General features: G+C 42.6%; 1 protein-coding gene across 4 annotated transcripts in view; it reads left to right on the forward strand.

Moving 5' to 3' along the window:
* The first annotated feature begins 14391 nt into the window (after positions 1-14391).
* Positions 14392-17694, forward strand: part of STXBP5 (syntaxin binding protein 5) — a 174048-nt gene continuing 170745 nt past the window's right edge. For all 4 annotated transcript variants that reach the window (XM_030316544.3, XM_030316546.3, XM_030316547.3 and 1 more), the window contains exons 1-2: positions 14392-14787; positions 16113-16210. In XM_030316544.3, the coding sequence (XP_030172404.1) occupies positions 14635-14787; positions 16113-16210 (251 nt within the window). In that variant the 5' untranslated portion in view covers positions 14392-14634. The remainder of the gene's footprint in view (positions 14788-16112; positions 16211-17694) is intronic.

A 17694-nucleotide genomic window follows, 5' to 3' on the forward strand; every position in this document is an offset into this window, starting at 1 on the left:
ACCTAACCCTATCCTAGGTAAAATGAAAGGGGAATGACAGAGCCTAAGGAGGGGGATGACTTCAATTCTCCAGAGGAGCATAGGTTCAGAGTTATTAGGTCGAGGCGCTGGGCTCTCCTGCAAAAGTGATCGCATTATCCAGAGTTTGATTATTTACGTCAGAGGGTCTTGGTCTGTTACGGAAGAGAAATGGGATGTTATGCCGCTGTCTTACCTTGCCTTACCTTGACTCCATTGCTTTTGATAATCTCAATACCAATATTTTTCCTCCTAATGGGAGAAAAACAGAGGATTTAGGATTTAGGATTTTTTTCGGATAATATTTTGAAACAAAATTAATGACTCCTTTCCTTCTCGAGTGTATAAAAACTTATACCAAAATAATCATAATGATAGCACAAGGATGTGAATACAATGTAACATGGCAGGATAAGAAAATGGAGATATTTATCAGCATGGTTTTTCTGCCACTCATCATTCACTCTTCCAACCACACCCCTTACAGTGAACCCCTTAGGCTCAGAGAAATGGGAACCTGCTTGCTCCATTGGGAGATTATAAAAATCTTGCGGGCAATCAAATGAGACACCTCAATGTTTAAGCTTACATTTTAAATAGAAAGATTTAAGAGGCAGACAATAGTGGTCACAAAAATGAAAAAAAAAAAAAAAAAAAAAAAAAGGAATTCTGTCTGCTCTCTCTGCCCTCCCCAGAGAGGTATGAGAAAGGAAGGCAGTGGACGAGTTAGGTACAAGTATGGGGAGTCCTACACCTTGTACCTCATTCCTCAGGCAGAATGGAGAGTTGGGGATGGGCACCCCATAAACATATTTATCTCTTCAAGTATCTTCTATCTCCCTTTGTTCCCTTTAAGTCTAATGATCCACAAATAGAGAAAGAACTTGTACCTTCCGCTCTAGGGGAGATCCAGGGAAATTGCAAGTTTCCCAGAAAAGAAAGCACCCCATATCCCATTCAGTTGGTGCAGGCAGCAAACTGCACACATAGTAGGGCAATAGATGGGAGAGGGCTGCAGAGAGGCCTCCACCCCTGGTTGGGGTCTTACAGCTAGACAAAGGGGTGTCGGATTGGATGGATAGGGTATGGGCATTCTGCACTAGAAACCTGTTGAATCCGCCGCAACATCTTGGCTGTATCCTGCAGGAAGTCAAATCGGCCTCCCAGAACTATCCTTTTGCATTTTGATGGATTGTGATTTATTACTTGTGCTGAGGACGTGGCAAGTCAATACATGGTTTGCCACCGTGACAGCATTGTGAGAGGGGGACCGAAAGCAAACATCTTGAAATGACTGCTTTTAAAACCTGAAATGGCTTAAAACAAAAACAGGTCCTTAGCTTACCTGATGTGACAAGGCCCATTCTCCGCACCGGGTTAGAAAAACATTTAGGGTGGGCCTCAGGTCAGGAAACAATTTCAGTGTTTCAAGAGGAAGGAATTTTCACTTCTTGCCCACTATGAACTTTGTGCCTGCTGCCATAGTAATAATGTCTCAAATATGCTCTTTGGAGGATCTCTGTCCCTCTCTCAAATATGCTTCTGGATAATTATTTGGCCGCCACTAAAGCAGCAATCTGAGTTGTATGGCAGCCAAGGAAATCTCGGATCCTATGTTTGCTAATTGGACATAACAATTCATGCTCAGGGGCAGCACGCAAAATGGGCTTTACTCTGCCAGAATTGTTTTGGCTTCCTTTTTTTTTTTTTTTTTTTTTTTTTCTGGTTAGCCCCAATCCCTCATTCCAAGTTTTCTGACCCCTAACACTACTTTCCTGGTGAATAGCAATTCTCCACCCAGGTATAAGAAATGCTCATTCTACTGTATCTGGAGAGGCCAAGTCTTTCTGTGTGGGAAGATGAGAGTTTACATTGGGCAGAACTTTGTACTTCTCGGAAACTTGATCACCTTAGAATTAATAAGAGCAAATATTGGAATTAATTCACAAGGAAGTAGAAGTCATAAACATTGGACAATAATATTCTGGCATCTGACCTTTTCATTTTAGGTATCCTGTAAATGTAAGTCATAGCTTGCAAACCAAACGACGGAGAGAAACAGGTAGATGAATGATGCAACTCTAGGTTTAATTACTTAAAATGCAATGATATTTGGTTCTTAATTTATAAAATAGAGACCCAAATGATGGCCTCTGCCTGATCTCTGCAGTGGATGCTTAGATTATTAAGAAATACTTGGACGTAGGGGAAATCAATCAGATTGAATCTTTGCATGATCTCTGAAGATGTCAATTTTTTTCCTCTATACGCAAAGTTTGAAGCAGAGAGAATGACCATAAATTATTTTGGTCATTTAGAACTTTGAATAAGTCAAAGTTGTTTGATTTGAAAAGTTCTTCTATTTTTCCTGAAAGAGATTAGGGTACGACTGACAAACAAAATTTTTATTTCTATTACTTTTTACAGTGTTTGTTTTTTTCTCTTTGCATTGATCATTAGATTTGATCTCTACAGCATGCCTTATTTTTTCCCCATTTTAGAAAGGGACACGTACAATGTGAGTGGTTATGTGACATGCTGAAGGTTTATATTGATACGCTAAAAGCAGGAAGGGACTCCTGCCTTCTGGCCCAGAGCCCATTGTTTCATTCTATCACAAGCAACTGTTCTATGCCCCTGGGACACAGCAGAGAAGAAAACAAATTCCTTTCCAAATAAATGTAGTGTGTTATACAGTAGTTATTGCTATAGAAAAGTAAAGCTAAGTAAGGAGCCTGGGGTGGGTATAGGAAGTGCCTGACTGTCTTTGGAAGGAGGGAGGGGGGTATCGAGGGTAAAATTGCTCCTATTGCTTGGGAAAAAGTCGAGGAAGGCCACATTGGTAAGATGATATTTGTGACAACTGGGCAGGGACATGAAGGTGTTGGGAAACAAGAATTTTCTGTCCCCTTCAAGGTCCTTCCAGCTAGACTAAGAATCAAATTGACATGAAACAGATTAACAGGGGAAAATCACATTTAATTCTGTACATATGGGAAATCCACACAGACATGGAAATTCTAAAGACAGACAAAATGAGGTATATGTATCATTTTCAACTAAGGAAGGGTGTAGGGATGTGGAACTTCAAAGGGAAAAAATGTGATTCACAGGAAAATGAAAAAGAACAAATGTTTGGTAAAAATAAAGGTTTGGTTGGCCTCTCAGAGACAATGGGACATAGACGATTTTCATCAAAGAAGCCTCATTGGTTCCTCCCTGTCTACCATACCTAATTCATAAAATAATGTAGTTATTTATGGTGGTAGCTGTTTTCTTGGAGCAGGTTCTCTATCTAAATTTTTAAGCAGTCCTGAAAAAAGGTAAAGAGCTTTTCCTAAATCTGCTGTGTTTTGATTGCTTTTTAACTCAAAATACTCTTCATACCAAAGTGGGCCATCTTGGAGTGGTCTGCCTTTGGCCCCTACAAAGTAAATTTGGGAATGTATCATATGTGGATGTCAAATGTGGGGGAAGAGAAGTATTGGCTAGGGGTAGGCCAAATTCTGTCCAGTGACATTTTATTGGAACACAGCCATGCTCGGAAGTTAACATATGGTCTATGGCTGCATCTGTAGTATACTGGCAGGGTTGAATAGTTGTGACTGAGGCTATGTGTGGCCCATAAAACTGAAAGTATTTACTACCTGGCCCATTAAAGAAAAAGCTTACTGACCACTGGCTTATGCAGCGGAAATGACAAATACAAAGCCCAAAGACACAAGTGTGCGTATTGTATTCAAAGAATAAAGAAAGCAAGTGTGGTTATGGGAGGGAACAAGGAGAGAGACAGAGAGAGACAGGATAAGAGAACAGAATGAGAGTAGGGAGTAGATCCTGCAGGGCTTTTCTAGGCCATTCTAAAGGATTTTGAGGTTTACTTAGAGAGGGACAGGAAAACACTGGAGGTAACTGAGTACAGAACTGACATAATCTAACTTACTTTTTAAATTATTCACTCTTTTCAGGATAGATGAGAGGAGATTAGTCCGGTATAAGGTGCAATAATCCAGATGAAAAATGGAAGTCCTGAGTATTTGCCAAATTCTGAACATATTGTAAAGATTGAGCTGAGGTGATTTGTTGATGAACTTGAAACAGAGGTGGAGGGGCGGTGTTGCATGAATGGGAGACAGTAAGAGAGGGTAGTACAAGTTAACTTGTGTAGGCCTGAACATCTGGAGGATAGGACTTCCATTAACATACAAAAGGAAGATTGTGGGAGATGTAAGCTATAATTTACCACCAGAAGTGAATTTTAGATGCCTTCTGAATATCTAAGTGGAGATGTCAAAGAGGCACTTACTAATGACATCTGGCATTCAGGGGAAAGGTTGAAAATAGACATATACATTTTGGAGTCATCAATGGTTAGAGAACATTTGAGTCACAAGAACAGAATAAAATCATGTAGAGCATGGCTATCGACAACACAGAGAATGATTTGAATACCTACCGTTTAATTTCAATATATGTGCCTTGTTTTGAGCTAAGAACTTTATAGTATATACTCTCACAATACTTTACCTAGGTAGGTATCTGTACACTTATTTTACACATGTGGAAATGAAAACTTAAGTGTTAAATGACTTGTCTGATGCCAGGAAGCTAGTGACAGAGTCCAGATATGCCCGCCTCAGTGGTCTGAGCCCTCCCTGCTCTGTCATGACGTGAGAAATAGAAAAACACAAGACTGAACACTGGCTCTGTACATTTAAACAGCTAAAGAAGCAGCTAAATTACCCAAAGTATGTTGCATGTGAACTTGCCCAGTTTCAGCGGCAGTAAGATGCCTCTTTAAGGAAACCACCAGACTGGTGAAGCATGATAATAATATCATGGAACTTCCTCCTCAATTTCCTGAATTTAACAAACTCTCTCATCATGAATAAGCAGAAAATTTCTAGTTTATGAGCAGATTAAGAGGCAGCCACTGCAGGGGAATTCATGCTTCGATGCCATACACTACATTTTAGGCAAAATAAAGTTATCAAGGTTGGGTGCTATTACAGGACACTGCGCAAATCCTTTATTAAATGAGAGGAGACAAACCTCCTACCTGGAAGCCAAAATCAAAATCAGTGGAAATTCAAAATCATTTGAAACAGCACAGAGACAGAGAATACGACTTAGCAATAGATGTGACCCCCCAATGTCATTACATCCTTATAGTGTTGCCTTTACCCTCACAAATGTACTAGCCCTAAGTAAAAGTGTTCTGGTCTGATAGTCTCAGACTCCTCTGATTCCACTGGCTTCTCAGAAGTACAATCACTCCAATTGCTAAAAACCAACGTGGAGCCACAATAAGCCTGCTATGCTGCTTCCTTTTCTTCAAACAAGCCTGGACTGGAAGAAATCCTCATTTATTTTTCACCAGAAAAATCAAGAGGCACCTCACTTCCGTGCTGAAAGGGAAATAGAAACTAACCTGCAAGCAAATGTGAGAACCTCCACCTACTGCAATTATAAAGCCACACCTTGCAGTAACACCCTCATTAGGGTTATGAGGAAGCCAAGGAAGGGAAGTTGTATTTGGGGCCTGTTGAACAAGATTAAGTCTTGGTGGAAATATTTGGGTCATGTTGGTCTGGAGGAACGTAGTGGGAAGAGTCAGAAGTTTTGAAAGAATCATAGGGAATTAAGTAATTCCCGTGTCTTGTCTCCTCCACGCTCCATGTTTCCCAAACTCCGGTTTACTTCTTGGGAAGTTCAACCTCTGGGACGAGGTACCAAGATGATGAATACATACCCAATGGGAGAGCGTTGCTATGAAGAGTTTAAAATGATATATGGTAGTTGAGTGTCCGACTCCTGTGAGTGTCCGATCCCCAGGGGATCAAGCCCTGTGCGGGGCTCTGTGTTCAACATGGAGCTTGTTTGAGATTCTCTCTCCCTCTGCCTCCCTCTCTCTCTCTCTCTCTCTCAAATAAAACAAAGGTTTAATTTAAAATGAAATGGTATATGGTGATAAGCCTCAGGAGAATAAAAAGATGTGTTCAGCATTGTTTTTTGTTATTGTTTTCAAGGATTTGCCATCTTGTTGAGTGCCACAACCAAGTTGTATCATGTTTGCATTCCTCACAACACCCACGATGTCTGTCACACAGTGGACAAAAAGCAATGCTTCCGGAATGGAACACTAATGATCGCCCTGCTGGCAGATCGACATAAGCGCCAGCATTCAGATTCTTGATCTTCTATTCTGGAAATTTCACTAGTATTGCATTGTCTTCTGTTACCCCTTTGCTTTATGGACTGTAGTCATTTTGTGTCCTGAGCATCTCTGGATATATTTACGGACCAGGAACAAACTAGCACTAAACTACTAAGGTGTACATAGTCACATTCCCCCTTGTGAAGAATACGCTTTGTTTGTGCTTCTGGGCTATTCATGCCTTTTCTTTCTTATTAGACGAGAATACTAGCTGAGCGTCAGAGAGAAGGGAGTAGACAGTTCCCATAAAATAGTATAAGGAAAAGAACTGTCCAGGAGGTTTGAGGAGTGGGAATTTGTAGGGAACGAGTAAGCCATCCAGCAAAGACTGGGTTTTCTAAGAATCAGGGTTTTGGAGGGGCGCCTGGGTGTCTCACTCAGTTAAGCCTCCGACTCTTGATTTTGGCTCAAGTCATGATCTCCCAGTTAATGGGATGGAGCCCCACATCAGGCTTCCCCATACTGACAGTTCAGAGCCTGCTTGGGATTCTTTCTCCCTCCCTCTGCTCCTCCCCTGTTTTATCTCTCTCTCAAAATAAATAAATAAAACTTAAAAAAAAAAAAAGAATCAGGGTATTGGAAAAACTGCCATGAGGTGGAAAGGAATGGGGTGAGGGGGTTATAAATAGGTGAAGAGAATTTTGAGGAAGTTGTCTTATGCTAAGTGTCTTACCTTCCTTCAGAGATTATCTTAACAAACTGTTCAGAAAATATCCAAATTATTATCCCAGGCTTTGGGAGCTCTGTGTGTGTGTGTGTGTGTGTGTGTGTGTGTGTGTGTGTTATTTCCTGAGATTGAAAAGGCTCAGTTTTCTTTGGAGTATTTACACTGATTTTACTAATGTTTGGTTTAGTAACATGTTTGTAGGTTACTTAATAGAGATTTTCCATTAAAAATTGCATGCTCAGGGGTGCCTGGGTGGCTCAGGCAGTTAAGTGTCGGACTTTGGCTCAGGTCATGATCTCAGTTTGTGCATTCAAGTCCCATGTCCGGCTCTACACTGACAGTGTGGACCCTGCTTGGGATTCTCTTTTTCTCCCTCTCTCTCTGCCCCTCCCTGACTTGTGCTTTCTCTCTCTCTCTCAAAATAAAGAAATAAACAACAAAAAAATTGCATGCCCAAAGAAATGTAGTTTGTGCCACTGATCATAGAACTAGGGATCGTGCAGTGGCCACTGGAAACTGTAGGTGTGTGAAAATAGAGTAACATAAAAAGAACAGATGACCGTGAGGCCAGAGATTACCTAAAAGTTGAAGATGGTTGTATGTATGTATACATATATATATACGTGTGTGTGTATATATACACTATGTGTTTTTCCTATACATACATACCTATAATAAAGTTTAATTTATAATTTAGGCACAGTAAGAGATCAATAATAACTAACAATAAACAAGAACAATTATAACAGTGTACTGTAATAAAAGTTATGTGAATGTGGTCTCTCTCAAAATTTCTTACCTTACTGTACTCACCCTTCTTCTTGTCATGATGTGAGATGATAAAATACCTAGGTGATGAGATCAAGTGAGGTAAATGATGTAGGCACTGTGATGTATCCTTAGGCTACTGTTGACCTTCCTACACGAAGTCAGGTGGATCGTCCGCTGCCCACCGTGGTTGACCATGGATAACTGAAGCCACTGATGAGGGGAGGCTCACGTGCTACAGTTGTAGGCTTGTAGACACATTGTTGTTAGGCTAAGTGTATGGTGTTTGCGAAAGACACAGTCAAGGACTCCATTCTCAGTTTAAAGCTAGATACCTAATCCTATTTTGAGGAACTACATCCCTGGGGGTGAGACTACATTTTCCCACCTAAAGAAAGCATCCCTTCCATGTTTTCATTGTCTATACTATTCTCTTGGCTCTGGTAGATCCTTGGAGAGAAGACCGCTCCCCTTCTCCTTAGGTCACGGTTTTTGTTTTGATCCGTTCTGATTTCTCAGGTGGTGTTCTTGAGAGTTGCCGAGAAAGAAAGGAAAGTCAGCATGTAAAAGTTCTACAGCCTCAGAGCCTCAGATGGAAGGCCCCGTCACATCACTTCGTTGCAGTTGGCATTATCTCGTTGTGCTGTCATGTCCAACAACTCTCTCTGAGGGAGAAAGGATTCAGTTTTCTGTTAGTCTGGTGGCATTTAGTTATTGACCTGTGGGCTGAGTAGTGTTTAATTAAAAAAAAAAAAGTGTGGCCTGGCAATTCTCGCAGAGTCATGCTTGGTATGCTTGAGCTCTGCGAAGGGAAAACTTTTTAGAAGTATTATGACACACAATTTATTCTCTCTTTGTGTGTGTGTTGCAGGGCTGGGAGGGGGCATTGGAGGGACGGCTCAGGCAGGACTGGAGCAGAAGGAAGCAATGGGGTGGGGGGGGGGATGGAACGAAATACTAACTTTAACTGCTTTTCAAAGCTTATTCAGTCACTACAGTGTATTGACCGTGAGTAACTGCATAAAGTACAATAAAGTAAAAACTTTGTTGCCAACTCTTCAGTCACAAATCAAATTATAAGTGGTTTTTTGAGAAGAAAAGCTGAACTTTTGGTGAAAACTTTAGCAAAATTCTCCAAACACAACAGTGTTTAAATCCTAAAATGAGATACTGAAACTAAAAATACTGGGAGCATTGGGGCTCCTGGGTGGCTTGGTCGGTTAAGCATCGGGCTCTTGATTTCGGCTCAAGTCATGTTCTCATGGTCTTAAGACTGAGCCCCACATCAGGCTCCAAGCTGGGCATGAAGCCTGCTGGAGATTGTCTCTCTCCTTCTCCCTCTGCCCTTCACCCTTCCCCCTCTCTCTAACAACACAAAACTACTGGGAGTATTTATTCTTTACCTCAAATATTGTTGCCATTATAGAAATAGCATTTGAAACATAGGAGAATTTACTGAGGAACTTCTGATTGCCCAGTGTCTAAGTTTTAAGAATTTGACAATATTTTTCACTCATATTACATGAATGCTTCGTATTTTACATTTAAGTGTTCATTTGGTTCGATTAGTTTTGTTTTGCACCTCTGGAATTTTCTTTTCACTTGAACTTGAACTTACTGACCTTTGCTTAGATATTTTTGTATGTAGTGTAATGATAGTCTTGCAAACAATATTAAATAGTGACAGAGGTAATATATGGAATGATAAAAGCTCACTGAGGGGCTCCTGGGTGGCTCAGTCGGTTAGGCGTCTGACTTCAGCTCAGGTCATGATCTCACTGCTTGTGAGTTTGAGCCCCGCGTCGGGCTCTGTGCTAACAGCTCAGAGCCGGGAGCCTGCTTCGGATTCTGTCTCCATCTCTCTGCCCCTCCCCTTCTCTCTCTCTCTCTCTCTCTCTCTCTCTCTCAATCTCTCTCTCTCTCAAAATATTAAAAATAAAAAAGAAATTAAAAAATAAACTTAAAAAAAATAAATAATAAAATCTCACTGATCTCTGCCTAATTTGTTTTTCTAGAAAAGCCAGAGCTTGACAAAGGGCACACTGTGGTGGATCCTGCTTGTTCCCAGACATGCCTTGTTTATTTAGCTGCTGATATTTGTCCAGCCCGCTCAGGTACAAACGGTAATAAAATTCCCAGGACTCATAAATGTGGAAATTAAATTGCAACACCACTCTTTGAAGAACTCAGGCCAAAACTCCAAGGCCTCATCCGTGTCGCTTCCCTTTCTCCCCATACTGTGAGCAAATCCTCTTGGCTCTACCATTAGAATACAATCCAGGATCTGACCCTCTCTCACCAAAACCACTGCTTTTAACCTTTCCACCCTAAGCCACCAACTCCTTGTGGGATTACTGCGACAGCTACTTAACTATAGGAAGAATTGTGAGCAGAAGGTAAAAAGGGCAGTGGAAGATGGCTGCAGTATTTCTACATTCCTTTATATTTTGGAGCAGGTTGTGTCTAAATCTCTCCCACAATATTTGGCTGCAAGAACCAGAAACCCATTCAAACTCATTTATACAAAGATGGAAAGAAAGTGTAGCCAGAATTTCCAAGGGATGAGGACTGGGAGCTGGAAGGTCAGGAATGGAGAGTCTGCTCTCCACTTCTCTATGGCCACTTTTATGTTGTTCGTGTGTCTGCTTCATTCTCCCGTGTTCCAAGTAAGTCTGGACATACTTAGCTTTAACCCCGGCTCCACATGACTTCCTAGTGCAGACTGATTAGCATGGTCTGATTCAACTCCAAATTCCCACAAGATGATCTCTTGGCTTGGCTGACTTCAGGTGTCTGCCTCTGATTTAATCAGCTTGCACCAGAACACATAATTACAAGCCCAGCAATTCAGTAAGACCCAGGGGACCCATTCAGAAAAGGGGGCCTGAACTAGGCAAACTAACTAATTAATATCCCTGCCGCAATTTGCAAATGATTTAAATTCAATATTCGGTTAAATGGTGTAGTGAATCAATTATTGTCACACATACATCCTTTGGGAGTCAATAAATTGAAATGAAGTTGATATAAATAAATGCTAGCAGGTAAGGTAGATTTGGTCTACCTTCCAGAAAGTGTTTGCTGATAACATAATTTCTCATTAAAATTTTTATTTTCAATGTCTACTTTATTCCCCTCAATCAGCATCCAGCTGCCCCTATGAGACTACTAACAGAGCCTTCTTTAGCTTGGTAGCCTTTAAACGAGGCAATGAAGACCGGCAGATTCTGGAATATATGAATCTTTAGTCTTTGGCTTTCAATACCAGATAACTTCATGAACTGCCTTTCTTTTTGTATGTTGATTTTTTTTTGCCTTTTTATTTTTATCATATTTTTTTAAAAATTTAACTTAATTTTTGAGAGAGAGACAGAGAGAGAATCTTAAGCAGGTTCCACGCTCAGCTCAGAGCCCAACACCAGGCCCAATCTCACCACCCTGGGATCATGACCTGAGCAGAAATCAAGAGTCAGATGCTCAACCGTCAGCCATTCAGGCACCCCATTCATCATTTTATTCTTAACTTAAAATTTTAATTAATTTTATTTGATTCCTAAATTTTATACCTTAGTTTTTTTTTTTCCTATCTTAATTTTAAAAATCTGTTGATCAATTGAAACTGACTTACAAGAAAAACCATGAGTTTGAGGATCCATCATTTTTGCTCTCATAAAGGTAGATATTTGGGGGTATTGTTGTTTTTTACCGAACAGAATTCTGGATATGTCCTGGTCTCCCTGAGTTTGGAGAGGGAGGGTTGCAAGTTCACAAAGCTAGCCTCCATTAGCAGATATGCTCCACATTCATGCTAAATGTCACCTGTCCTCTATGAACTGAACTTTTGGAAAGGCCAGGATGAGTTCATAATCTGATGAGGGGGATGAGGTAGGAAACTCAAAACAAATATCCTAAAGTAAAATATGGGGGACTGTCTTAAATTGATGATCTCTTGAAGTCCCTTTCACCTCAAGGACCCTGATAGTAGAATGGAAAAATTGACATTTAGCACTCTATAGAGTGCTGAGCAATGTAGTGCAAACTTTACATTTGTTTCTGTTCTCACAAAACTCTAGGAAGAAAGTAGTACTAATGTCGTTTTACACATGAGGAATCTGACCCTTAGAAAAAGTTAAGGAATTTGCTCAGTGTTGCACATGTCACCAAGGCCTTGAAATTCATGTCGGGCAGACAACAGAGCCTAGGATTTTTCCACTGCTCCACAAGGCCTCTCAGCAATAAGCTGTCCCTTCTCCGAAGAGAGTTTTTAAAATTTATTTCCAGCTTAGATGAAAAGGTGCATCAAAAAATTCTGTGGGGAAGTGACTTCTTTTGCAATTGCCCCCAATGAAGGTGTCTCTGTTTTTAAAAAGCTCTCCAGATACTTTCAACAACTTCCACCTGCCGTCCAGTGTTCTTCCTCCTCTTCACCTGTTCAACTCCTTTCATCTGGATTCAACTATGGTATCACTATACCTAGGTGTTCTCTGGCCAGTTAAATTGCTCTCTTTAGTTCTTGTGCATGATTCCATCAATGAATCCATCGTATTGTTGTACAATTACTTTTTATGTAAGGTTTGCCCCCTTTAGGCTGTGGTGAGCTTGTTTGAAGCCAACATTGCATTTCTGGGTCTTCATTACCTACCACAAGGACTCAAACTCATAATGCGTTTCAGGGAACTAAATTAGTAAGCAAAAATTTCAGGGCCGCTTGGAAATAGCTTAATAAGACCCTCCAACGTGTTTTATTGCTTGTTGTACCCAGTAAATTAACTAAGTAATTCAATAAATACTAAGCCAGGAAACAATTTTTTAGGTTCTAAGCCTAAGACTAGCTCCTGGACGCGGAAGCCCCGCAGAGAACTACATTTCCCGAAATCCCTAAGCCCCGGTTGTTGGTTCGCAGAATATCCTTGAAGGCCTGTCACATCAACCAGTAGTTTGACGAGAATTTCCCTGGACGCCGTAGGAGGCGGCCAATCATAAAGAAGAGGGCGGGCACTTCTGTTTTCGGTTCAGGAAACCCTTTGCATCTCTTTGCCTGTACGCAGGATGATGAGGGGCAAAGAGTTATTAACCTGAGAGGGTGTCCTCCCTTTCCACCCCCACCCTACGAATTAAAAGTAATCTTTATGTGCTTCTATCCTTCCTTACGTTTTTCCCAGTTTCCACGTCCTTTCCAATCAAATGCTGCTTGCTTCACATCCGCCCTTCTTTCTTGAACACACTCTCCGGGGAGGGTGCCCCTGGCATGAATCTTTCAATCTTTTCAAACTTGAGCCAGACATTTCTCTCTACATCTCCAAGTGAGATTGTGCCAGTGAAGAAACGGAAAAGTCTGAGCAAACACTTCATTCTCCCCTCACCTCGCAAGAGTGTAGAAGCTACTGGGGATTACTTAGTGGACAATCAGAATTACAAGGCGGATTGTAGGTTCTGAAAATGTGTGGCGGTGCGGTGTTTACTTCCATCTTTGCTCCCGCCTCCATCCCCACCCACCCTAGCGTGCGGACTGAATCCAGGGGTGGTGTGTCACTGGCCCGGGCAGACACCCAGCCTTGGAACGGCTCCCCTCTGGCAGCCTGTTCCATTCCAGCAGCTACCTGCCACGGCCACGCTTTAATCTGACCCACAGTACCAGATTCAGGAAATAATTAATATTCCCGCCCCCGGTTTATCTTCTTTCCTTTGCTAGTACCTAAGTCTGTCATCCTTTCACCACAGACATAATCGTTGTCTAGAAGCTTTTGCAAAACTCAAATCCAGATCAATCCAAAACAAAACCCATCCGTAGAGCAATATTGCAGCCAGCAGCCAGGAGCGTGTACCTCATTAAAGGGTGAGAGCATAAACCCCCGAATTTAAAATAAAGGCTTCCTGCTGCTCGTTAGTCTTCCACGTTTTTACTATCTCAGCTGCAGGAGAAGCAGCTGCATACTCTGGCCGGGCGATTGGGGTGGGAAAAATTTAACCATGGTCTGGGATTTTCGCAGAAGGTAATTTAAGCCCCAGCTCCACTCCCGTGGAGGGGGCGTAGGGAGGGGGGGTGGTGGTAGCGAGAGGGAGGGGGGAATGCGGTGCGCGTGCGCATGCTCAGCAGCCCCGCTCCGCGGAGGCCCAGCTGCCGCCACCACCGCGGCCGGCGCTGTAACCGCGGCTGCCGCTGCTGCTCTGGGCGGGCGTTGGTGTCGTGTGCCGAGGTGCCCTGTCAGGCGAGAGGGAGCGGCGGGGCGAGAGCCTGGGCGGCGGCGGCGACGGCGCCTGAGGAAGGCAGCGGGGGCTCTGAAGGAGCGAGGGCGGGCTGGTCCAGCGGCGGAGGAGCGGAGCGGAGAGCGCGGGGACCCACCCCGGGCGCCCTGCGTGCGATGCTGGGCGGGCAGCGGCGCTGAGAGGCGGGGAGGCCGAGCGGCGGCCGCCGCCGGAGGGCCGGCGACCCCCGGGAGGAGGAGGAGAGGAGGAAGCGCAGGAGCGGGAGGAAGCGCCGAGGGACTGCGGGGCCGGGGCGGGCGAGGAGCGGCGGGGCCGCGGGCCATGGACGCGGCGGCGGCGGCGGCGGGGGCGAGCCGGGGCGGCGGCGCGGCGCAGAGTCAGCCCGCGGCCAGGTGAGGCTGGGCAGCGCGGGCTCCGGGCGCCGCCGCCACTGCTGTGCCGCCGGGCCGCGGAGCGAGGCGGCGGCGGCGGCGGCTGAAGCGGCGCCACAGCAGCCGCGGCGAGCGGCGGCGGCGGCCTCGGAAGAAGAGGGGTCGCCGCCCGGGGTTCTGGTGGCCGCTGCTCTCTCGTCGTCGCCGTATTTCCTGTTTGGATTATCTTGCGCTCCTCCTCAGCCGCCTCCTTCCCCTCGCGCCCCCGCTCCGCCCCACTCCTCCGTGTCCTCGGTCGACGCTGCCCTCGGCCCGGGCTCGTTTCCCGCGCCGGGGGACGCCTCTTGCCTCCCCTTGCCGGGCTGCGGGGGAGCCCCGCCGAGACCATGAGGAAATTCAACATCAGGAAGGTGCTGGACGGCCTGACCGCCGGCTCGTCCTCGGCCTCGCAGCAGCAGCAGCAACAGCAGCACCCGGCTGGGAACCGGGAGCCCGAGATCCAGGAAACGCTCCAGTCCGAGCACTTTCAGCTCTGCAAGGTGAGCGGAGCGCGCAGCCCCGCGAAAATTGGGGGGTCGTTTTCCGGGGGGGCACCTCGGGCTTTTCCCGGGAATGCCAGGGAATAGAACGCCAGTATTAATTATACCTCGGATGGAGGGCTCGCTCCTGCCCAAGGAAGCATTGGCTTAGTGGGTTATTTTGGAGATTGACATCATCTTACTCCTTTTGGTTTTTCGTTTTGGGGTTCCCCCCCCCCTCCTTTTCACATGCAGCAGTCATTTCAAGGTTGCTTCTAACGTATTTCACCGACCTTTAATTTGTATTGTCAATAACTTATAGCCTTTACATTCGCGCATTTTAATGTAATTCACCAACTTCGAAGTTTCCTTTGGAAACAGTTTCGAATGAATATTGTTCATCAAAAAACCAGACCTGTTCAACTGGATATTTGCTTATCACCTTTCCCTTAAAATGTGGCCGGAAGCTTAAAATACGAAATCACAGGGTCCTTTCAGCATTCTGTTTGATTAAAAAGTTGGTACTGAGATTTTTGCCTATTAATGGCACAATTGCTACAGCGGTCTGTAATTGGGAAAGAATGATGCAGCGAATTAGTTGACTGGCTGCTCAGTGAGATATACAAACTTGTCTCGATGTTAATACCTGCCTTATGAATACTGTGCTTTCATATGTCAGTTTCTTAAAAATGGCTGCATACACATTTTTGCCCCAGTGCCCTGAAATTCGGGGTTTAACAGCAAAATTCAAAAATAATATGTTGCACTTTATTTTCATTCTGTTACAATTGCAAAATTTGGGGCTAGAGGTTTGATAATTGCTTTCCCGAATCCTTGACGAAAGTAATTGTATGACAGCTTTTCTTTAGCAGTACTTGCATTTAGGATCCAAATAAAGTAATGATGAAGTTATCACACTTGAAATAAAACACGAACTGCATTTTTACATTAATTTACAGATCTCTTTTACTACCGCAAACTTTGGTATTTTGGTCTGAGATTTGATAGTATAGAGTGTTAAGAAATTTTCTTCCGTAGAATCCCAGTATTATGGAAGGGCAGAAATGAAAGTGTCACATTGGGAGGTATTTGTGTATGTGTGTGTGGTGTGATCTACACACACACGTACACACACTCACTTCTTTTGGTTTCAGGTTCTGTGTGCATAAGTTTTGTTGATGTACGTTTTGTACTGTTTTTTTTTTTTTTTTGAGGCAGTGAGTGCATTGTGTATGTGTTCTGCATCAGTTATAATTGGTTCTAGATTCTAATGCCTCTACTGACTTTTCTGTTTTTAAATTCTTCTTGCTGCCTTGGTTGCTGTGATGTCATTTGCCCATCCCTAGACTGTTCGCCATGGATTTCCCTATCAACCTTCAGCCCTGGCCTTTGATCCTGTACAGAAGATCCTGGCCGTCGGAACTCAGACTGGTGCTTTAAGGCTGTATCCTTTCATTGAAAGTTTTTTTCCACATTTGCTGTATCGCCCCAGTCCTCCTGTGCTGCTGAGTAGTTGCTTTTTCTGTTTAAATTCCAAAAAATGGTATGATCAAGTATATAATATTTGTGAAATCATGTGGTGTTCGCTTTTCTCTTAATTCTACATCTATTCAGGCTATAGGTTGCTGGGGTGTTTCTCATCTCTCTGTTTATGGTAGCTAAATATGTATCCACATAGAGTTCTAAAGTTTTGCTATAGTAACTACTGTCTTTGCAAGGAGCTAGAAGTTTCTAAGGGGAAATCTCTTTGCTTATACTAGGGGTATATTGAATGCAATATGGTTTGGAATGAGATTTAAAGACAGTAACGTAGGACGCACCTTAAGTGCTTTGGTAGTTTATGACCTATTGTTCTAATGAATTAGAGGTTGAATTTCATTTGGTTGTTTGACTTGCCCTTTGGAAAAAGAAATTAGAAAATAAATCGTGTAAATTAATTTTATATAAACAGTTAAGAAGGGTTGATATTTCTAGAAGTTTTAGATCATTTTGTTAGTATAATGCAAATGGATAAGTGTATTCTCTTGGTGTTTTCCCTTTCGTAGTCACATTTGTTATGTACACGTACTCTGAACTATTAATATAAGGAGAATTATTTTTCCTGACTATGCATGAACTATAATAGTCTTGTCATAGCATAGCATAGTTTTTCCGAATACCTACTCATTCTTCGGAATCATTTTTGTTTTTAATTCTGAACAGTGGAAAATACCTCTCACTTTTATACTATTTAACTTGAAATAAAATTGTTTTTATCATGAAATTTAACCATATTTAACTAAAATACACTTATTTTTAAATATTAAAATTTTTAAAAGCAAATGCTTTATTCATCTTTAGGATATCTCCTTATACATATTAAAGTAACGTGTTGGTAGTAAGAAAAAAATCACAAGGCGATCACAAAAGAATTACTATTGTCAAAAAAAAAAAAAAAAAAAAAAAAAAAGGAGGGAGCTTTACCTTTCAGATTGTATCTGGCTCCTGAGAAGAGCGGAGGAAACTTGCTAAGTTAGTTAAACATGTGCTTTGCATTTTCCTTATAATCTTTTAAAATCTTTATTTCAAAGCAGTACTGTATATAGTATCAGGATATGCTTCAAGTTTCATTTGTGATTAGTGTGTTATCTTTCAAAAAACTTAAAAAGTTTTCAGATGGGCCATTAATATGTACTATTGAGTGAAATCTACTTTCATAGTAAAATACCAGTCGTGCACACATTCCTGTTGAAATGGTAAAATCTGACCAGGCTAGATCTGAATCTGAATTTCCAAGAGTATGTCTCAAGGGCTCTTGCCCAAATGTCTATATAGTTGAGACTAGAATTATTTTTGGCTACAAATGTTTATATGTTTTTATTCCTAAACCCAGTGATCATTACCTTCTAGTTTAGGGTTCCTGTTTTAGTCTTTTGAAGATGGGACTAA

This window comes from Lynx canadensis, chromosome B2 (assembly GCF_007474595.2).
Source record: "Lynx canadensis isolate LIC74 chromosome B2, mLynCan4.pri.v2, whole genome shotgun sequence".
Classification (NCBI taxonomy): Eukaryota; Metazoa; Chordata; class Mammalia; order Carnivora; family Felidae; genus Lynx; species Lynx canadensis.